Raw genomic sequence first — 23,576 nt, 5'->3', positions numbered from 1 at the left:
CTATCCACGAACAACTGAAATGTCTTCTAGGAAATAGTTGTGCTGCATATCATCCTGTATTTTACAATCATGTTAATTATATTAATCAAGTTGATTAGATGGGTTTCTCAAAATAGGATTTACAGTATGTTTCTATATTCATCAGTTCTCACAAATCAGTTACCAGATAGGCTTCAAATTTAAAGTTCATTGGATTTTCATTTCAAATAAAAGTTTGACATGAGTTATGATTGAAATTAATATATATGTCATAAACTATAGTAGTAGCCTTAGAGATGATCATAAACATTCCATTCTAATTAGAAAGATGAAATTAGAAATGATGGAAAGACTGTTAGTATTTTATTACACAAAGGATTATATAAAGAAATAAACTAATGAAATTCAGTTGATTGCGTTTTGGTGGGGAGGCAGGGGAAAGGAGAGTATATTATGTTGGAAGTACAGAATATGGATAATTAAGAAAGAAAAACTGCTTAGCATTCAACTAACACTGTTCAAAGGAGACAGTTTCACCTAAAGTAGGGGTCCAAAAGGGAGATAAAATATTTTTAGAGGTCATTTGATTGCCTTCTCTTTGGTTTTATAGTGTCCGATTTTGTTTTCGTTTATTGAGATTTTCCCCCACTGTGATTGGAGAACAGTGATCTTTAGAGATGATATAACTTGCCATTTGGCATCTTCAGTAACTGCTGAGCTCATGTGCGAGTTTGGTTTGAATTTCAGTTACAGTTCTGTCAGGATGAAAATGTGTTAACAGATGATCCAAGTATGATTCTTTAAATGATTTCTTCATGTAAATTAATAGAATTGCTAATCTGATGTATATCTTGGTACCTTGTAAATTTAGTCACTCATATAACTGGGAAATTGGAAAGACTGGATAGCTGAAGAATGGTTTTCAATGAATTTTAATTGCTTTATGTTAATTATAGGGAGTATATAGTAGATATCTTCTGGGAAATAATGTATCTGAGAATAGCGTTCTGTTGGCCAATGAAGTGCAACCTCTGGCAGAAACTGGATTGCAGCTCTCAAAAAGGTAAGCAAAATAGGGTGCTTGGCTAACTCAAATTAGAGCCTTTATTAAGTTTGTGAAGTTTATAAACTTTAGGGGAATAGGGATTGTTTTCATTTCTTACACCAGGATTGTTGCTGCCAATCGCGATATTCTGTTTGGTAAATCTCTTATCTGCCTGAAAATAAACTGACCTCAAATATGAAGAAAATTACCCACATTTATGATTAAAAGTATTTTAAGGATATAGATAAAACTCTTAAATGTTTCTTTCCGATATTTGTTACTTATATATACCCATTTAAAATTACAAATTTTATTGAGACATTTCGTACGCATCTCTGAAATCCATGTCTCCATCAGTGGAGCACATCTACTATACTTTCCCAATCACACTTCCATTTAAATGGTGTGATATATAGCACTTACTGAATGTGTGGATGATGCTGTCCCTGGAAATTCTGCCCAAGCCACAAGTACTTGTGGCATAACATTAGGGCAGTTGTTTTACAGCTCATTTTACAGATGGATGTTTGTGATCACCACAATATAACAACTGATGATGTGGCTCTTTACAGGTCTTGTTTATAATAACATCCAACAGTTGCATTTGTGAGGCTTATACAAAAATAATTATTAAATTTATGTTCAATTTCTTTGGTACACAAATTTAACAAGTGATTCAATGAAGATTCAAAACTATCATTGATTGGGGTCATGCCAGGCTTATGTTTTCCCCAAATAGTGCTTTAAGCATTAAAGTTTGAAGTTCAAAATAAAGTGATTCTGCATTTACTTCATAATATGCAAGACTTTAAAAATTCCAAAATATGGTAACTCTTTCCGAGGGCTGTTTTTGGGGAGCTAGAGAAGACTTCACATTATATTCAGAAATATATAATAAGAATTTGGGATATCTTCATAACATTTTTTTTCTTACAAAATCTTTTAGAACTACACTACCACAAATTGATACTACCCAAGGATTGTTTGTACAGACTAGGCGAGGCCAAGAAGTTCTTACTAGGGTAAAGTATTTTATGAAACAGCACATCCTTCCAGCTGAAAAGGTAAGTATTGTATGAACAGAATATATTTGATGAATTACTTCTGTTATCTCGCTTCTTGAAGTACCATGGCACTTTGCATCAATCCTTAACTTGATGCCCCTCCTTATCTTCTCGCTGAGCTTCTACAGAACCTGATCCTGAAAAATTCTAAGCTTCTAAAGTATGCCAAGGGAATGCCACGGAAAAGTCTGTGGAATTAAAATTAAGTCAGAGGGAATAAACTTTTTTTTGTAAAGTTGAGATCCTAAGTATATTAGAATAAAACACTACTTTGGAGGCCTTTTCCTAAAGCAGTGACTTTTAGCTTTTTTTTTTTTTTTTTTTAATGGATCCCTTTGGGAATTAAGAGAACTATAGACAAAACAAGATGGGCATACCCAGAAAATTTTGCATATTATTTCAAGCTGTTCACAGATATTACCACCGCTCTCCCCACAAGCTGCTATTTTAAGGTATTAGGTTTCAGTTCGTTCACTGAGGGTAGGGAAGTAACATGGTACATTCATTCATTCAGTTAACAAATAATTATCAGATAACTAATAATAGGTTAGGCACCTGGAGAACCATTGAAAGTAAAAGAAAGAACAAGACAGGGCTTATACTCCTACAGAGCTTATACTGTAGCATAACACAGACATTAAACAAGAGATGATAAATGCTGGAAGAAAAGATAAAAGCTATTATGAAAATATGTAATGGTGAAATATGTGTATGGGTAGAACACTGTCATAGAAATTATAAGGGTTCAATTCTATCCCACTCCTGCCACAAGTTATGTGGTCTTGGGCAAATAACTATATCTCTAGAACCTCGATTTTTTCATCTATAATGTTTATAGGTATGACTAGATATACAATAAATTCCCATTTTAATATTCCAGATTCTGAGAAGGCTAAAGCTAGACTGGCAAAATCAAATATGAAATTGAAAAATACCAAATTCTTTCAAAAAAATGTTCAGAGTTGATATGTGTTTATAAAGTGGTTAGTGTTATTGCTTGAATTATGAATAATGATCACATTTTAGCAAAGATCTTGCTTGAAATTAACTTTGCTCACAGATTGGGGTATAGATTTTTAAAGAAAATACTTCTTAAATACGAGGAAATTCTAAAATCTGTATGTTCAGTGCTTAAAGTATCACTTTGTAGACTTTCTGCTATAGTTAGTATATATACAATTTTGATTTTTAAAATTTTGAACTTTTGGGTATTAAAAAGAAAATACAGCACTTTTGATTCAAGATGGCAGCATTTGCCTCTCCTTCCTCAAATAAAATTACATTGAATTAACAATGAAGAAAATTTTTAAAAATGGAATAAATTGGTAATAGCACAAAAACAAGAGATATATACATCAGAGATTGGAAAGAGAATGGAAATTGGATTTGGAAGAAGGTGGACTAGATCATACCAAAGAATAAACTTTCACAGAGGAAGCCACATCCCACATCTAAAAAGAATTTTGAAAGGAAGGCTGTAGCACAGATGGTAACCTTTTTTCTTCTTTTTGTGATTGGCTAGTGTTGAGAGCAAGAGAAAGATGTTTAACTGAAGAACTAATCTATAGCTATAGCTAGGCTGCTTGGGGTTGGTCTCTAACACCTCCTAGGTAGTAGTGGTGTTTGCTGTAGACACAAGGCTGCAAGAGTACTCTAAAAAAAGCAAATGATCTGTTTCAAAGAAGCCTGGGCTTCAGCATGAGGGTTAGTGCTCTAGAGTAGAGTCTTGAGTTCTTGTTTGTTTGTTTGTTTTTTTCTGGTGGAGGTTGGGTGTAGACCTCAGCTTGCCTATCAACTTGCCTGATTCCTAACTGCTCACCCTAAAATGAAGCTTGTTTGCTGACATGCTAGTGCTTGCAACAAGCCCATTTTTCAAAGGAGAGGCTATAATTAGCAGAAGAAACTAAGTAGCCTTGCTCTTTCATTCATAAATATGAACAGGCAATCAAGGGAAACATGCAGCATAGAAGAGAAGTAACACAAGTTGGGTTGTGATACATCTGCTGAACTTAATATCCTGCAACTATTAAAATATTTACAAAGAATTTGGAATAAAGGAAAATATGACAAGTAAAAAAGCAGTCTATACCTTTAAAGGGAAGATTGTCAATATTTTGTATGGCAAGGAAAGCCTCAACCATTTTGTCTTTGTAGATCTTTCAAATCTGGATTATATGCACATCTAATAATGTAGCTTTTTCTTTCTTTAAAAACGTACCAACATCTGTAAAAATGTTTTATCCTGTAGAATGATTCTGAACAATACTAATCCCTATCTGTGAACGTACACATATGAAATGATATTTGGAGAAAATTAATTACCTTTTTCAGAATGGAAAGGGGACAGCCTATAAAATTCTATCAAATATTATAACTAATTTTACAAAAAATAAAAGTTATGTCTGAAAAGCAAGACTGTATTACATAATACACCATCATTTTAATAGTACATAAATTTAACTAGTAAGACTCTTAATTATTTTTTCTTAATACTTTTACACATCTTCCCAATTTTCTATAACAGGAAAAAATAGGTTTCATTTAAACTATTCCAATGACCTTTTCAAAGTCCTTGGATATCATAAACTTAGAACACAAGAAGCCATTATCTATGAAAATCTTAAAAGGCAATTCTTATTTAAAATGGATAAGAAGTCCTGAAATTAGCATATAAAATAGGAACTAGCAACATGGCATATTATTGAGAACACACTGTTAACATAACATTAGTCATATTTTCCTACTGAGTCTAATAACGTACTAGGAAAGAACTGTCGCTTCTTTCTAATGAACTTAAGTTTAAAGTGAAAAACATTATGTAGCAAAATTATTTGTAGGCTCAGATTTAAGATTCTGAAACAACATACTCCAAAGCAGTATCTCAATCAGTGAATAAGGAAGTTAGTTGTTAAAGGTAATATTTGGGGAGAATTGATCAGGCATCAAGCATATTTTCTGCTTACTTTTTTTTTTTTTTTAATTACCAATAAACTCCTTTTAACACTTTAAGAACTAAAGAATGCTTCTTTGTAATGAGATATTTTATTTTAATTCTGATTACTACCATGCCACAAATAGACTTTGCAAATCTCTAAATGGACAGAGTTTAGAACAGGAAGTATTAAATATTACGTTTTTAATTATATAACCACTGGCGTAATTTCTCAGAACCATAGTGTCATAGAGAGGTAGCCAGAGTTTAGGAATTTGTAAATGTATTGCATAATATATTTTTTATCAAAACAATAGCATTGACTATTTTCATGGCAATATGATGAATGGAAATAATAAACAACCGTAAACAGGAAATCTTCCTATTTAACTCACTTCCTGACAGAAATAACCAGTGGTATTCATCCTGTTGCCTTTGAAAGAGCCGTTCTTTGTCTTCTCAAAGTTTTCAGCAATACAGCAATACTCTAGACTAGCCATGCTTCAATAAAAGGAACATTTTAGTATTTTACTTATGTACTGTAAATTGGTGGAACATTTTTAGAAATTAGTTTTGTAATATGGAATTTTGGCAATTTTCATACCCTCTGATCCAGTAATTCTACTAGCCTATGTGTAGAAAAAAATAATAGATACCGAGATACTATGATAGCGAAATACTGGATAATGCCATTATAGAATGCCATTATATTTCCGTTCATTTTTATTCTTTTAGTTGTATAAGTTAGAGATTACTATTATTGTTTTATGTGGCTATTACCCATTACCCATGTGTTTATCTTTATTTATTCTTTCTCATGTTTCTTCTAGGATCAAGTTCCTTTCATGAGAATTTTCTATTAGACTTTTTCTTATTTCATTTTCTGTTTTTGTTTTTTTTTTGCCTGGGAGAGGGAAGTAATGATTCATATCTTTATCTAGCTAGCTAGTTATCTCTATCTCTGTTTCTTTCTTTCTAATACCTTTATTTTCCCCTAATTCTTGAAAGATTGTTTCATTGGATATAGAATTCTAGGTTGACAGTTATTTTCTCTTAGCAATTGAAGATAGTATTCCACTGATTTCTGGCTCCATTCATTGCTCTAGGAAGTCAGCTCTCAGTCTTAACTGTTTATCACTGATCTGCCTCCCCCCACCCTTTCTCCTTTAAGAGCCTCTCTTTTTCTTTGATGTTCTGCAGTTTGACTGTGCTCTGGCTTCATTGTGCTTTCTGAATTTGAGGATTGACATCTTTTATCAGTTCTGAACACTTCTTAGATATAATTTTTCCCCCAACATTCCTTCTCTTCACTCTCTTCTTCTAGGGCTCCAGTTAGACTTACGTGAGAACTCTGTGCTCATCGTGTCCCTTAACTACTCATATTTTCCTTCTGTTGAATTTCTGTGCTTCATTCAAGAAAGGAAAAATTTCTTCATCTGTATCTAATCTTATTTTTCAATCATAATAGAGCAGTGGTTTCCAAATTTGGAGTGTGTCACAATTGCCTAGAGTGCTAGTAAAGAATCGAATACACCTTCTAGAAATGAAAAATACAAAATCTGAAAAAACCCATGAGAACAGGCTTTTTTATTCCTGGCATCTAAGGAATTTCCTTATTTTCCTTCCATTTAGTAAATGCATTACTAAATGTATTTTTTAAATTATTTTTAATATTTTACCTGACATTTTTAATTGTACTACCCTGGGAGGGGGTTTCTATGACCATCTAGTGTCCCATGTTGCTGAAAATGGAACACTGAAAGCTTGGTATAAGATTTTGGAAGTTGTTTATCTAATACTGAGGCAGCATAATTTTGTTAGCAGCAAGCCTCTAGAATTTTTTATACTTCTGGGTCTGGTTTTAGAAATATAGATTTAATAGCAGCTGAAAAAGTTTCTTCACCTAAATACGTTTACTTTGGATATTAAGTTTATGGCATTATTTACTTAGTATTAATTCTACCTAATGAACTTTTTTCTTTTTAAGGAGGTAATTGAGTTCTATGTTCAAAATGAAAATTCAGCAGACAAGTGGAAAAAACCTTTAGTGATTGATAAGCTCAAGGTAAAAAATAAGAAAACATTTAATATTGGAAGATTTATGTGCAGGTGATTTTAGACACCTTAGTTTGTTATTGCTTTTGTTGTTATGTATGTAGAGGATAATTATATCAATAATTTTTTTAAAGAAATTTAAAAATAGAATCTGTAATATACGAATTAGGTTATTTAGTGTTTTGTGTATGATATGTAATGAAGACAGCCTCTTGCAGCTGTGCCAAGAAAAAAATATATAATCAACACTACTTACTACCACCTGTCACTTAATTGAGACTGAAGTCAAGGCAGGTCATTTGTCTCAGATGGGCTTAATCCACATTTTCATGTTTTCAAATCCTAACAGCAACATGTGTTAGAAATTGAAATGCACTAAATTGTATATTTGGCATAATTATGCTCAAATGTGGGAGATTCTGTAATAGCTATGATTCAACAACAAGTACTCAAGCAAATTTAGTTTTTCAGCCAAATCTAAGGAAGCTTTGAGGAAAAGTCATTTCTTTAACAGTTAAGAAACTGCTAATTTTTGATGAATTAGTTATTACTTGTCTTTGCACACTAGGATACAATAAAATAACTGCATAAGCGTTTTTAAATTTCAAAAGACAAAAATACCAGTATCTTTTTAAAAATAAACTATTTTAGGTCATGGTAAATTATGATCACTCTGGCATATTCATCATCTTGACAGGAAATGGCCGAAGTGGAGGGCCTCTGGAACTTGTTTTTGCCAGCTGTAAGCGGTCTCAACCAGGTGGACTATGCCGTGATTGCTGAAGAAATAGGAAAATGCCTTTTTGCTCCAGATGTCTTTAACTGCCAAGCACCAGGTTACCACATTATTTAAAAACAGATGTTCTTGGATATTTTGAGCAGTGTTTAAAATTTCTCTATTTTATGATAAGGAAGTTTTTTCTACATAAAGTCATTAATTTATAAATGTGTCAATAATTTTACTTTTCAGTTACTTTGATTTAAATATTTAAAAAGTGGATCTAATGTTTTCAGTGGATTACTCTTTTGTTAAACATCATTACATTAAGAGTACTAGTGAATAAAAGCTGCCACCTAAAGGACTGGCAGTATACTGTCCTCATGGATCTGATATTCTAATGAGGGAGACAAAATAAATAATAAATATAGGAAATAAGTAAATAATGTAGTAAGTCTGAAGAGGAAAGTGCTTTGGTGGGGGGAAACTACAGCACCATAGGGGAGTTCTGGAATACTGAGGGACAAGAAATATGGATTACAATTTAAAATAAAATGATTGAGCTCAGCCTCATTTAGAAAATGACATTTCATAAACACTTTAAAAAGGTGGGAGAGTTAGCTATGCTGGTGTCTGGGGAAGAGTTTTCATAGCAGAGGGAACAGAAAATGCACTGGTCCTAAGGCGATAGTGTGATTGGTGTATTTTAGGAAGAGCTAAGGAGACCAATATGGCTGGCAGAATAGTAGAAGATATCAGAGAGGAAAGCACCTTGTATGTTGGGCTTTATAGGGAGGATAAGGGCTTATTACAGTGAAACGGGAAGCCATTGGGAATTTAAGCAGAGGAGTGATGAGATGTAACTTCAGTTTTTAAAGGATCACTTTGGCTGCTATGTTGAGAATTAACAAAAGAAGGGAAAGAGGGAATCAGGAAACTGTTATAATAATTCTGGGGAGAGATGATGGTGATTTGTTCTAGGATACTAGCAGCAGAAGGGGTGAGAAGTGGAAAGATTCTAAATATATTTTGAAGTCAAAGCCAAGAGGATTTCCTGATTGGATATGAGATATAAATGGGGGAGTCAACGATTGGAAGAATGAGAGATGGAGGCCAAATTTTCTTTAAAAAAGTAATGTGGAAGGGACAAATATGAGATGTAGTCTATAGAAGGTGTTTTCAAACCTGGATTTTCAGAAGAACTACCTAAGTAACTTCAAAAAAATTTAAAAATCAAAATTCATAGACTCCATCCTGGAGATTCTGATTCAGTAGATTGAGGGTAGACCCTAGGAATGTCTTCTGTATTTTTTTTTTTTTTTTTTTGCCAAGTTACTCTGGCTATTTTAATGCTGCCAATCAAGAGCTAGCATTCGATTTGTAGTAGAAGGATGATGATATGATATCCTATAGTGTTCCTGAACAAGGTAGGCCTCGGTGTTTCCTTTTGTGCTTACTATATGGCCCTGGTGCTAAAGCTGTCACAAAAAGAGTTCATGAAGGGTAGAACTATCAGAAAGAGGTATATTGGATATCTGAGAGAAAACACTATCTGGATGCCTAGGGAAGTATTTCCTCACTGGACTTTGACTCTCATTTCTTTGGAACCATTGAGACACTTCATAGACTTCTGATGATGGTCGAACTTGGCCCTGATGCTGTTTTCCCTCTTCGAAACACTAATTTATCAAATTACCATGCTACGACATTTTAATCTAATAATGAGGCTATTGCAAAAGTAAGTAAGTATGGAGTTTCTAAAGATTTCATCTCACTTGTGTGAAGCTATTATATCATGCTATGTAGGTAGCATAATTTTATAGAAAGAGAACTGGTAGTTTTTTGTTTAAAACTTTTTTATTGCTACTTATACTAAGAAATATATTTTATATTGTGATTCAGTCTATAGCATATGTAGTTGTGTGTGTTCATTGATGGACGGATGGAGGTTTGGGACAGGGAGAGAGAGGTACTTATATATTCCTTAAAAAAGTCTTCATAAAACAATAGTTTCCCTTACTACGTGCAATGCATTCAGATATTTTCCACTGAGTCTAATCTAACATATTCTCTTTTGATTTATCTTATATTTTAGAGATTGCTAGCCATATTCCAATAATTTCATGACACACTAATGATTCATAATATGAAAAATAATGCTGTAGAAGACCTTCTTTGCAGATGTAGCTCTGCTGCTATTTTTCCATTTGACCTGTAAACTCACTTTTCACTAGGTGGTGATGGACTTTTTTTCATATTAAAATTTTACATGTCTATTGGTTGTACTGTCTAAATGATATCATCAAACTGCTGAAATTTTTAAATTGGCCAGAGAAATACATTTTCTTTGATTGATGTATGATTAACAACTCTCCTCAGCAAACAAAATGTGTAAAACCATAAGTAAGTAGAAAACTAGGCATTTTCTTGTTGTAGTGGAAATATCTTCATGAAGGCCTTACTGGCATTGTGTTTTGGAACATTTATAAAGCAGATAAAGAATGGTATATAAATGATGTCAATTAAATACTTTGGAAGGCTTTTTTAAATATAAAATATGAATTTCTACTCAAGCTGCCCAAATTATAATAGTTATAAAAGATTATGGGAAACATACATTATCTTCCAATTTGTCTTTTATGTTTTTTGCCCTTCAATTATATTGAAATGTCGAAAATAGCAATTTTAATTCTAAAGCTATTACTGAAAAATTTGGAGACCTTTGGGATGATTCAGGGGAAAAAATTGTAGAAATAATTTATCTAGGCTCTTTTTCCCAACCCATAAATGATAGCTTTGTTTTGCCATTTTCTCAGAATAAACTGGTAATTTTTGGAAAATTTTATTCAGTATTTACCTCACGTGAACTAGAACAAGAAACACTGAATTTAAAACCAGCAAATAAAACAATGAGTTTCATTAATTTCGGGACTCATTTTCTCCTTCAATCAAAAAGAATTTTAAGCTCGTGTTAATCTACTAGAAATTTGGTGCATTTTAATGTAACTTTGACTCTGTTAGGAGTATCTGAACAGAGTACAAACATATTTTGAGAGACTTAGACTTAATTTTCATAGGCATTTCAGTGACTATCTTTAAAGTCATTTTAAGAGGTGATACTGAAATATTTTTCCTCAAAATTGTATATATAAGTAATCAATATTCAAGAAAAAGATTTTAGATGGTATTTTTAGAAATTCGATAGGACTGAAAATCAGAGAAAGGCATTCTTTTTTACCCAAGAGTGATACTACAGTGTTATCATGACTGAACAATACCCTCTGAGGGTTGGAGAGGGTCTTCGAAGTTATCTACTGTCATTTTTCTACCCAGGGCAGGAATTCTGTGTTTAGCATTCTTGAAATATGACCTAGTAATTTTCTAGATGGTATGGGGTATACAAAAGTAAGAGCAATGTTAGAGGCAGAGACAGTAATTACTATGTGAGTTCAGAGGAAGGAGATATTTTTGACTGGTTAATTGGAGATTCTTCACAGTGGTGGTAGCTCAGAAGCAAGAATTTACTTAGGAATAACCGGTAGAATTTCACTTGAGAGAAAGCCTAGCTCAAGCAATCATGTTGAAGTTAGAAAGCACAAGGATATGTTTGAGGAACCGGAGTCTCAGTAGAATAATGTTAATTGTTTTCCAGGAGCATGGCAATCACTCTTAGCAGAACATATTTGCAAGTCAGCAAAGTTTAAGCCAGTAAATTGTTTTCCTCAGTCCTAATTGAATTAGGTCTCATTAGAGCCATGCTTCTTTGGGATGAAGTGTACAAGCATCTGTGATTCAGAACAAGTTGAATAAATATGCACTGAATGCCATGTACTTGTAACTATTTATGGCATACCTGCATTATAAATTATATTTACTATTTACTTCAAAATATTTTTATTAGCAAACATTTGCTTTAAAAAGATGCATGTCTATATTTACTACATGAAGTTAATATTGGTAAATTTTTAAATTTGAAAGAAATGCTTTTTATTATGTATAGACTCTGGGAACATGGAGTTGCTCGACCTATATGGAAGTGAAAAGCAGAAGCAGCAGTGGCTTGAGCCTCTTCTTCAAGGGAGCATTGCCTCCTGCTTCTGTATGTCAGGTAAAAGCAAATCACTGTTTTCCCCTGTGCAATCAGGCATCCTAGACTTATTATGGATGAGCTGAAGAAATGTGGGATGTTGTTCTGTGTTTCTGGCAAAATTGTCCATGGCCAGAAATGTGAATATGTTTGTTTTGAGCTCAGCTTTAAATTTTGGCATTTTTAAATGTGCAGAATAAAATTGCCCTCCCTTTTGAGAGGACACCAGATGATATTTCCTGGTAGCATACTTTAGGCATTAGCTGCAGGGTAAACCTAGTTTCATAATCTTTTGAGTTGCATTTCTAAAATTGCCGTCTATGGCTATTTATGATCTTTTTTGCCTTTATGTATGAAATATTCATCTTTGTGATAATTTTATATTGATACTTATACTTAACTCTACATAAACCCAGAAAAATAGAACTTTCACTAATACTGGTCATAGTGCTCGCTTCGGCAGCACATATACTAAAAACTAATACTGGTCACAAAGCTCAAAGAGTAATCATATGGGGAAATAAAAATAGGTTTGGTACCTTTCGTACATAGGAAACAATAATTAAGAACTCTTCGAAGGACAAAGCCATCATTTCATAATTGAGTTAAGAATTAAACTATATTTCACTTGTCCATAGTTTTGGCCAGATTTTATCTTCTGTAACACTGCATATATTTATAATAGCAAAACTGATCTCCATTTAAATCAGTTAGAGGCATTTATTGAACACCTACAGTATGATGCATTATCTACAAAGCACTAATTTGAGGTTACAAAATAAGTACACAACTCCTTTTCTAAAGGGGCTGAGTCTCTAGTTTAGAAAAAGAACACATAAAATATCTGAAGGACCCATTTAAAAGAGTAGCATATTAACAAGTGCAGATTACTATGCATAATAGAGCTAGCCTATAAATTCTGAAATGCCATGCACTAAAGCAGTTGTGTAAGGCTGTCCTATGGAAAACTTTCTAAAGACATTATGTGTTGAGCAGGCTTTATAGAATACAAAATAAATAAATCTGTGAAAGCATCCCTAATGGAATTTGCAAGGCGCAATTAGAAATTATTTAAGATAGTAAACTGTATGATGGGGAAATCTGGCCTGCAGATATTTAGTACAGATTTCATTATGGAAAGAATAATATTTTCAATCTACTTTTGATGACTGGAGAAAGGATTGAGTTGTATTCCAAGTTATGTATCAATGAAGAAGCCAAGAACACAATTCAGATTGCTGATCCCCAGGGTTCTAAATAGTTCATTCATTCATTCTTTTAATGCACATTTATTGAATACTTACTATGTGTAGGTTATGGGAGAATCAGAGTGGAATGGGGGAAGGACAGGAAGATGAAAAAGACAAAGACGCTTTCTCTGTCCTCAAAGAGGTCACATTTCTTTAAATAAGTCTCTTTTATAAACTGATGGTATCTGCCTTCCTGTAAATTCTGCCTTTGCTTATTTATAGAGCCCAATGTAGCGTCTAGTGATGCCACAAATATTGAATGTAGCATCCAACGAGATGGAGATAGCTATGTGATTAACGGCAAGAAATGGTGGATTTCTGGTGAGTATTCAAATTGATCCTTTGTGCTAGATGCTGTGCTAGAATAATATGACACATAGTTCTTTATTTCATGATCATAGTTCTTTAAATTCTGCCTTTGAAAGCATTTTTAAATTTAGAAATAGTTGATAAAAAGAAAAGTGATTTTAAAACATGTCTTGATCAGGTGATGTCTATTTAAAGAGCAGAAAATGTCTTTTACAGTTTTTGATAGATAAAATTCATATTAGTGCCCAATATTTTTGACCACTGTAATTTCCGTCAGAATTAAATTTTAATAGGGACATATTACGTAGACTATAATCATTTACATATAGTTGTTTTTAAAGAGAGAAACTATACATGTTATTAAAAATAATTTATTGTGGTACATATTTTTATTGCTTAAAAATACAAGTATTTAAGTGAAAAATAAAAATCTGTATACATAGAAAAATACATTACTTAGTCAGCCCTCAGTAATAGACTTGCATAAATGGATGAACCCTTTAGAAAGTTATAAAAATTAGAACCTAGATAAATATAATTATCTGAGGATTGCTTCTAGAGTATACATGATAAATCTAACAGGATAACCAGCATATTACTAAAGAAAGTTGACACATGGAAGCAAATTATGCATTTAGAAATTTTCCAGGAATGGATTAAAAGGATTAGAAAAGCTTTTTATGTATTTTTTGTTTTTGTTAATTATTATTCTTTCTGTAGTTTTATTAACTCACAAATTTGAGACAGGTAAAGAAAAATAGCTTACATTTTGTTCTATAGTTATTCAAGTACTAAAATTATGCAGGGAAATCATTCTTATATTAAAATTTAGATAATTTAAAATAATTATAAATGCCCCTTTAATATTTATTAATGTTTTAGATAGCCTAACTTATAAAATAGTGTTTTTATGACTTATGCCTGTTACCACTGTTTTCCAATATTGTTCATTTTAATTTTCATATTTTACGCATTGATTATTTTGTTTCCTCTTCTTCTTGGCTTCATCCTATGTCCTTCCTTTCCCCAACCTCTTCTTTGGTATAAGTTGCCACCTCAGTGTTTGAGATTTGAGTTTCAGAATAATGCAGATGTTGTATCTGAGGAAGAAGCATCATTCATGTGTATCGAAGCAAGACACAGGGCAGTTTGATATTTAAATGCTGAATGTACTGGTTGGGTCTGTAGGAACTTCGGAATCTAAAGGAATCTCCACCACACTTTGTCTTTGTCTTCTCCAGGACCCATATTTTTTGGCAACTTTCATAATGTAGTTTTTAAAAGAGGATCCCATAAAAACATACAGGATTGGGTTGAGGCAGCTGTGAAAGAGTGCGATGCTCTCTGTGATTTGGATGGCAACATCCATGCGTTTGCTCATGTCACAGTCGGTGATCAGGGAGTAGATAATGTCTATGGCTTGGCAGAACTTGACAATGTTGTAAGGCAGTTGAGTGACAATGAAAACTATAACCACTGTAAGCAGAACTTTGAGAGGTCGAGATTTTTTAATGTTTGGCATCTTTATGAGAGTCCTTGCTATGATAAAGTAGCAGACTCCCATAATAAGAAAGGGTATCACAAATCCGATGCAGATTTCCAGCATTTGAATCGAGGCTTTCATTGATGTTCTTAGGTGGTATGGAAAGATGGGAATGCACCTAGCCTTGTGATTTACTGTATAAAAAACAAGCTGAGGTATACTCAGCAAGATGGCAGCCATCCAGACACAGAAACAGATGAGCCGGCATGGTTTTTCCACTCCTAAATGACTCGGAGCTTTAGTTACTGCCCAATATCTATCTATGCTGATACAAGCCAGAAACTGCATTCCAGAGACAAAGTTGACTGTGTACAAGGCTGAAGTGACTTTGCACATGATTTTCCCTAAAACCCAGCCATGAACTGCATTAATTGCCCAAAAAGGCAGAGTGAATAGAAGGAGTAAATCTGCCACTGCCAAATTCAGGATGTACACATCCGTTTTGGTTCTCTGTTTCTTGTAGTAGGCATAAATTGCCACTACTATGGAGTTGCCTGCAAGTCCAATGATGAAAGCTATTGTGAAGAAGGCAGGCAGGAAAACTTTTGCAAATTTTCTGACCTCTTCTTTTATACAGATCACTTCATATTGACTATAGTCATGAGTGCCATTTATTTCATTTTCCTCATAATAGTAATCTGTTGACTGGTTGTGTTCCAAAGCCATGTCTGCAACCTAAATGGCAAAAAGAATATAGGATATTCATTTTAATTTTGCTTAAAAGAAAATACTTTTTATCTAGCATATGTTTTGTTCTTTTACCAGAGAATAGATTGTTGCAATAACATACAGGAGACTGAATCTGCCACTCTTTGAAACCCTTTAATTGGAAGCCACATTGGAGTATATCCCCAAGACTAGTTTTGCATCCTCTGTTTTTCCAAGTCTGTAATGCAGGAGCTAGGATTTACACAGGGAAGCTAAAAATAATACCCTGGGGGATTTTCTTAATCATTAAGCAACAAATAATAGTAGTGGCTTTTTTTTTTTAGTAGTGGCTTTTTTTAAACATAGTTTTTAAAATATGAAAATTTAGTCAGATTTCAACAAAAAGGAGTCAAAATATTATAATTCTTACATATACAAATTTGTAATTCTGATATAGTATATTGATAGAAATAAAACGTTTTAATTACTTAAATTTACTTTTGTTATTTACTTATAAATTTATTTTAAAATAAATAAATTGTCTCAGCATTTGTACTTAATTTCATTGGTTGGCCTTTATGAAATAATCTTTTCTAGTTAGCTTATCTCAAAAACTTGTCACTGCATGTTTAATTGGTGCTACCATTTGGTAGTACCATCATTCCAACAGTCACCTAAGCCTTAAGCCAGCACCATCCTTGACTTCTCCCTTACCTTCACCTCTGATTTCCAGTCAGCCCCTAAATTCTGATTTTACCTTCCAAATAGGTCTTGAACCTGTCTCCTCCTTTTAATCTGCTCTTTGATACATCTGTACAATTAAACCATCATTGTTTCTTACCTAGTCTACTGCAATATCTTCCTAACTGGTATCCTACTATTCTTATTTCTCCTTACCACCTCCTTGTCAAACCCATTTTTCTGATTGCTATCAGAGTGCTGTATCTCTAAAATGCCAATCTGCCACTCCCCTGCTTAGCTCCTCACCTGAAAGACACATCTCTTCATGTGAAAGATATAATCCAAGATCCTTAGCATGATACCCATGGCTCCTACATAATGGGGTCCTACCTATAGTTCCTACCACATATCTCTACGATGGACCCCACACCATAGATAGTAATTGTACTGATTTGCCAGCAGTTTGTTGGCACACACCATGGTGTAGCACATGTCTATATTATTACTCATTCTGTTCCTTTATCTGATATACTATGTCCTGCCCTTCCCTCGAAGGGCCAATTCCTACTCAGGTAACTTGGATGTCGCCTCCCCAGAAGACTTTCCTGATCCAAAAGATATATATCCATACCTCTCAGAGAACTGACCCTATCCTATGAAAAAGATGAAAAGACTACCTTCTTCCTCGATGCTCTAAGTTCCCTAAGAGTATGACCTGTTTGATTTATGTTTGTAATTAATACTTTAATGAACGTTTGGCATACACTAGTTGCTCTGTTAATATCTCTCAAAGGTTTTACCAGCAGGTGTAAAGTTGTTACTTTCCTGTCTTCATCATTAAGTTATTTTACTCTATTATCTATTAATATCCTGTAGTAGTAAGATCAGCTTACACAGAATTCATGAGTTTTAAAATGTATTTAATTATGACTTTCAGTGTTTTTATTATAGTGCTGAGTTTTGTTCTCCTTTTTCCTTAGCCTTTCTGTCTCTTTTTGGTTATTTTTTATCCTTGGAAGAATCTCAAATATTCTTATAAAATTATTAATGAAAATATTTTCAAAATAGAGCGCCAACTATGGTACATTTTTAAAAGAATATTTTTACACTTGGTAACCCTTTTTGAATGAGTAAAAAGTAAAGACGGTCCCTTGAGGAAAGATACCACATAAAAGAACTACTCTCATTATTTAAAAACAGGTGCCAACAATTTTAAATGACTACTTTTATCTTTAAGATTATTTGAAACATTTCAATCCAGAAGATTACTCCGGAAATGATTTTCACTTTCTTATGCATTAATTATTAACACAATATGAACTTTGTTCTTCCCTTCTCTTTTATCACAGAAATCTTGAACCATATAATAAGAAATAATATAAAGTATTAAGGAAGGATATTTTAAAAATTAGTTTTACTAAAAATGTGCATAATTAAGAGCAGAAATGGAAAATATTTGCAGAAATGATCTTCTGGCAGATACATAGAAACACATTTAGATGTCTTTATAATTTTTACAAGAACAAAAAAATAGTATTTGTAAAACAAAGCAAAAAATGGTTTCACAAAACCAATTTTCTCATTAAAATTTCATAGTCAAGTAATGGTATTAAAATAATATATTTTCTTCTGGCTACATTCAGAATTTTGTTTTAAGGTGAAAGTATATAGCTGTTTTTAAATAGCTCTTTTTTGCACATGTAAACATTTAGAATTTTATGCATCAAGACTCCCTCTATATAAGTAAATATAGAGAGTCCTTTCGCTTAAAAAAAATATTATATCCCAGTCAGAATGAGAGAAGAATGAAAAAAACCAACCTGTTTCAGTGAGCAGAGGGCAGCAGTCTTGAGCGCAGAGTAAGATCAAGTGACCTCTCTAACTCAGGCTACTTTTGTTTTCGTTTTATACCCCGCCTTTGTCTTACACCCAAGAGGGCTTTCCTGAAATTTAATCTTGTGAGCACTTGATCTTTATTTCATGTATAACCATTCTGTGAAATCAAATCCAAGTTCTTAAGTGTCTTAGGATACAAACCTAAAAAAATTCCATCTTGTTTCAGTAACTACAGACTTTCCAAGTTTCCACTCAGTCGAAGGCAATCAGAAAGCGCCTGTTGCTGAGGAACTGACTGCCTAACCGAAAAAATCCACTGAGAGCAACAAGGCAGCCAGCCAACAAGCACTTGTAGGTAGCAGCTAGAGAAATATTCTCTAACATTATTTTGTCTAGGAAAGAAAACAAACATTTTATCCCAGAAAGTTATCTTTTTGAAGAGTAAATTATCAAAGCCTAAATTCTAAGTAATCATTAGGCATATACCTCACTTAATTTTTTAATGCCACATTAATATTTTACTTACTATTAGACTCCTCCCCCACTTCACTGTATTCCTCTATCCTTGATCCCAGAGAATCTTCTCCCCATGAATTTAAATTCTCCTGCCTTCTTGTAACCTTTTTTTCAAAGACCAGCATCTGTTCCTATGTCTGAGTAGGTTGTTTATTCTTCTTGCATTTCCAAACAAATGAAAATTAAAGAGAAATTTATGTAGATTTAGCCCTTGTGGTTTATTTGAACTTTACTCTTCCTCACATTTGCATAACATTTCCCTTATTTATTATATGTTCATGTAAGGGTAGGCTCAGTATCCACCTGCAGAAGTTATTTGAGACCCCTGTTGTCTTTTTCTCCAAGCAACTGATCCAACTCATTGATCACAGAAGAGGCTCTAGGGCCTTTATCTTCCATCATCTTCCCACAGTACATATCTGAAGGTGCAGCCAGATTCTCTCTTATCTGCTACTCTTCCAGAAAGAGTCATTTGTATGCAGCTAAACCAGTTCACCAAGCTGGTTTAGTGTGCCTGGATTGGTGGTGTTTGTCATTTTCCACTGTGTAAATGGTTCCACCATGGTCAATTTCAAGATACCAATGTGAAGTTACTGAAAGCAAAACTCCTAAGAGGCAAGGACAATCACCTCTCCTGCACAGGCTCTAGCATACTTCTCCCAAAATAGACATCTCTTGTACTTACCGTGACTGATCATCAATTTCTTGCTGCCTTCTGAAGGACACTGCTTTTAATATTATCCCTATTCCTGCCCTCTCTAGAATACCTGGTCCTTCCCCTTTTCTTACCTCTTTTTCTTCTTGATCCGATATATATTGGGGCACGAGGAAATGAAGGAGCATCCTTCCACTAAATTCTTAGAGTGGTCTACAAAATCCCACAAAGTCTGTCTCCATCCCTCATTGCCTCTAACCTTTTCTCATACTACTTGCCCCTTTGTTCACTTGTTCTGCCACACCAGCCTCCCTGCTGTTTTGGAATGTACTAGGCACATTTCCTTCTTAGGGCTTTCGTACTGGCTCTTCTATCTGCTGGAAGGTGCTTCCTCCTAATATTTGCAAGCCTCACTCCCTCATCTATTTCAAGTCTTTGTCCAGTTACCACCTTGCCACTGAAGCAGTCCCTGACTTCCCTATTTAAAATACCCTTCCCCTGCCTATACTCCCAATCCACCTTACCCATAGCACTTATCATGTACTAATGTATCATATCATTTCTATTATGTTTGCTGTCTATTGCCTCTTGCCCTGTAATAAACTGTTTCATCAGAGAAGGTGCTTTTGTTTACTTTGTTCACTGATATATCCCAAGTGCCTAAAATATTTTGAATTAATAAATAACCTACTTTTCCTTCTGATTATTATCCCATTTTACTTGCCCTTGATGTTATACTTTTTAAAAAACTTTTTATTTTTCAATTAGAGTTGATATTCAATATTATATTAGTTTCAGGGATACACCATAGTGGTTAGACATTTACAAAACTTACGAGGTCATTCCCCTGATAAGTCTAGTACCCACCTGACACCATACATAGTTATTATAATATTATTGACTACATTCCCTATGCTGTACTTTATATCCCGTGACTGTTTTGTAACTGCAAATTTGTATTTCTTAATCCCTTCACCTTTTTCACCCAGCCCCCCAATCCTTTACTATCTAGCAACCATAAATGTGTTCTTTATGACTCTGTTTTGTTATTCATTTATTTATTTATTATAAATAAATGTATATAGGTCTAGAGGTTACCTGTATAGTGAGACCATATGGTATTTATCTTTCTCTGTCTTATTTCCCTTAGCATAATACTGTCTAGGTCCATCCATGTTGTTGGAAATGGTAAGATTTCATTCTTGTGTGTGGCCGAGTAATCTATTATACATACATACCACATCTTCTCCGTTCATCTATGGATAGACACTTAGGTTGCTTCTACATCTTGGCTATTGTAAATAATGTTGCAGTGAACATAGGGATGCATTATCTTTCCTAATTAGTGTTTTGGGTTTCTTCAGATAAATACTCAGAAGTGGGATTGCTGGATCATGTGGTAGTTCTTTTTAAAATTTTTGAGGAAATTCCATACTGTTTTCTATAGTAGTGGCACCAGTGTGCAATTTCGCCTAAAGTGCATGAGGGTTCCCTTTTCTTCACATCCTCACCAACACTTGTTTGTTGATTTATTGATGATAGCCATTTTGACAGGTGTGAATGATAATCTCATTGTGGTTTTGTCATTTCTCATTTCTCTGATGATTAGTGATGTTTAGAATCTTTTCAAATGTCTATTGGTCATCTGTATGTCCTCTTTGGAGAAATGTCTGTTCAAGCCCTCTGCCCACTTTTTAATCAGATTGTTTCTGTTTTAGGTGTTAAGTTGTGTGAGTTCTTTATGTATATTGAATATTAGCCTTTTATTGGATATATCATTGGTGACTATCACCTGTCAAAGAGTTTACTGCTTATGTTTCCTTTGAGGAGTTTTATGGTTTCAGGACTTACATTTAAGTCTTTAAAACATTTTGAATTTGTTCTTATATGTAGTGTAAGAAGTGACCTAGTTTTATTTTTTGTATGTATCTGTCCAGTTTTCCCAACACCATTTATGGAAGACACTATCTTTACCTCATGGTATATTCTTGTCTCCTTTGTCATAGATTAATTGATCATAGAGGCATGAGTTTATTTCTGGACTCTATTCTGTTCTGTTGATCTCTGTATCTATTTTTATGCCAGTACCATGCTGTTTTGGTTACTATAGCCTTGTAGTATAGTTTGATGTCAAGTAGCGTGATATGTCCAATGTTGTTCTTTCTCAAGATTGCTTCGGCTATATGGGATCTTTTGTGGTTCATATAAATTTTAGGATTATTTGCTCTAGTTCTGTGAAAAATGCCATTGGTATTTTGACACGGATTATATTGAATCTGTAGATTACTTTGGGTAGTATGGACATTTTAATGATGTTGATTCTTCCTATCCATGAGCACAGTATAGCCTTCCATTTATTTGTGTCTTCTTTGATTTCTTTCTTCAATGTCTTATAGTTTTCCAGGTCTTTTACCTCCTTGGTTAAATTTATTCCTATGTGTTTTATTGTTTTTGATGAAATTTTAAATGGTATTGTTTTCTTAATTTTAACTCTTTAGGACAGTTCATTATTGGTGTGTAAAAATGCAACCAACTTCTGAATATTAATTTTGTATCCTGCTACTTTACTGAATTCATTTATGAGTTCTTTTTGGTGCAATCTTTAGGGTTCTCAATATATAGTATCATATTATCTGCAAATAATGACAGTTTTACTTCTTCCTTTCCAAGTTGGATGCCTTTTAGTTGTTTTTCTTGTTTGAATGCTGTGGGTAGGATTTCCAATACTATATTTAATAAAAGTAGTAAAAGTGGACATCCTTGTCTTGTTCTTGATGTTAAGAAAAAGCTTTCAGCTTTTCACCACTGAGTATTTTATCTGTGGATGTGCCATATATGATCTTTATTATGTTTTTTAGGTTTTCTTCTTATAATTGATTTCTAATTTTATACTATTATGAGCAATGAAGATGCTTGATATAATTTCAGTGTTCATAATTTATCGAGCCTTGTTTTATAACCTAACATGTGGTCTATCCTGGAAAATGTTCCTTATGCCCTTGAGAAGAATGTGCTTTGGAGTGAAGTTTTCCAAAAATAGAAATTAAATCCATCTGTGTCATTTTAGGCTGCTGTTTCCTTTTTGATTTTTTGTCTGGATGATCTATCCATTGATGTCAATGGGGTGTCAAAGTCCCCTTCTATGACTGTATTACTGTCAGTCTCTCTCTTTATGTACATTAACATTTGCTTTATATATTTAGGTGCTCTTACATTGGGTGCATAAATGTTTACAAATGTTATATCCTCTTGTTGAATTGATCTCTTTATCATTATGAAATGTCCTTCTTTGTCTCTTGGTATAGCCTTTGTTTTAAATTCTCTTTTGTCTGGTATCAGCATTGCTACACCAGCATAGTGTTTAGACATTTATATAGCTTACAAAGTGATCAGCCTTAGTTGTAATTTTGATGTGGTCATGGAAGGAGACGAGCAATAGCATTTACCTACTCAGCCATCTTGATCAGTAGTAGATGCTATATTTCTTCAATGAATAGTCTAACTACAGCCTCCATAGTTAACAATTACATAATCTCTTTCATTTATCTATATGGTATGTATATTCATTACTGATTTGTGGGCCTTTGCTCTTGCTATCACTCCTATCTAGAATACTCATCTCATTTCACTTTAGCTCCTTAACTCCTACTTAGGATTCAGATTCAGTCTGACCTTAAGGTTACTTAATCCTTAACCTTTCTAGATTAGATCAGATATATATACTCTTTACTCTGATAATACTATGTCATTCTGTTGTTACTACTTATTAAAATACTCTTTCTTCTATAGCAATCTTATATTCTGCTGTATCCTTAGCATTTAGCTTTGTGCCTTACTCATAGGAACAGCATACTAAATAAAAATTAAATACATGAACGAAAGAATGAATCATTCAATCGATCAGTTAGTGTTTAAGTAACTTTCCCTCCACAGATTTGTAAGTTTAGCAATGGAGCTGAAATTTTGGATCCAGATATTCAATCATAGACTACTTCCACTTTATCATACTATCTCTTATACATCTTAGCTTTTATTGTGGATTATCATAATTTGCCTTACCAATCAAGTAATATAGGACTTTTAGAATGTTTCCAATGTATTGCTATTATAATGATGTTATGGAGAGCATATTTGTAGATATTGTGGGAAACTGAACTTAATCAAATCTTATTGATAAAATGTTGAAGAATGTGACTATGTATAACTATCCCCCCCGCCTTTTTTTTTTTTGCACAAAAGATAGCATTCTTACTCTTTA

General features: G+C 33.4%; 2 protein-coding genes across 2 annotated transcripts in view; one reads left to right on the top strand and one right to left on the bottom strand.

Moving 5' to 3' along the window:
• ACAD11 (acyl-CoA dehydrogenase family member 11) overlaps nt 1-23,576 on the top strand; it is a 66,258-nt gene that overhangs the window by 19,773 nt on the left and 22,909 nt on the right. Inside the window, exons 8-13 of the mRNA XM_039837147.1 lie at nt 936-1,042; nt 1,971-2,088; nt 7,008-7,085; nt 7,773-7,911; nt 11,794-11,901; nt 13,353-13,451. Of these exons, the coding sequence (XP_039693081.1) occupies nt 936-1,042; nt 1,971-2,088; nt 7,008-7,085; nt 7,773-7,911; nt 11,794-11,901; nt 13,353-13,451 (649 nt within the window). The remainder of the gene's footprint in view (nt 1-935; nt 1,043-1,970; nt 2,089-7,007; nt 7,086-7,772; nt 7,912-11,793; nt 11,902-13,352; nt 13,452-23,576) is intronic.
• On the bottom strand, nt 13,707-18,965 carry ACKR4 (atypical chemokine receptor 4). The gene is made up of 2 exons (XM_039837163.1): nt 18,132-18,965; nt 13,707-15,657 (listed from the first exon to the last, which is right to left on the bottom strand). Exon 2 carries the CDS (start codon nt 15,646-15,648, stop codon nt 14,596-14,598), a length of 1,053 nt encoding a protein of 350 aa, XP_039693097.1. The 5' UTR covers nt 15,649-15,657; nt 18,132-18,965; the 3' UTR covers nt 13,707-14,595.

This window comes from Pteropus medius, unplaced genomic scaffold, assembly GCF_902729225.1.
Source record: "Pteropus medius unplaced genomic scaffold, Ma_sr-lr_union100, whole genome shotgun sequence".
Taxonomy (NCBI): Eukaryota; Metazoa; Chordata; class Mammalia; order Chiroptera; family Pteropodidae; genus Pteropus; species Pteropus medius.
Note: the sequence above shows the minus strand (reverse complement) of the source record. Positions and strands in the feature narration are given on the sequence as shown.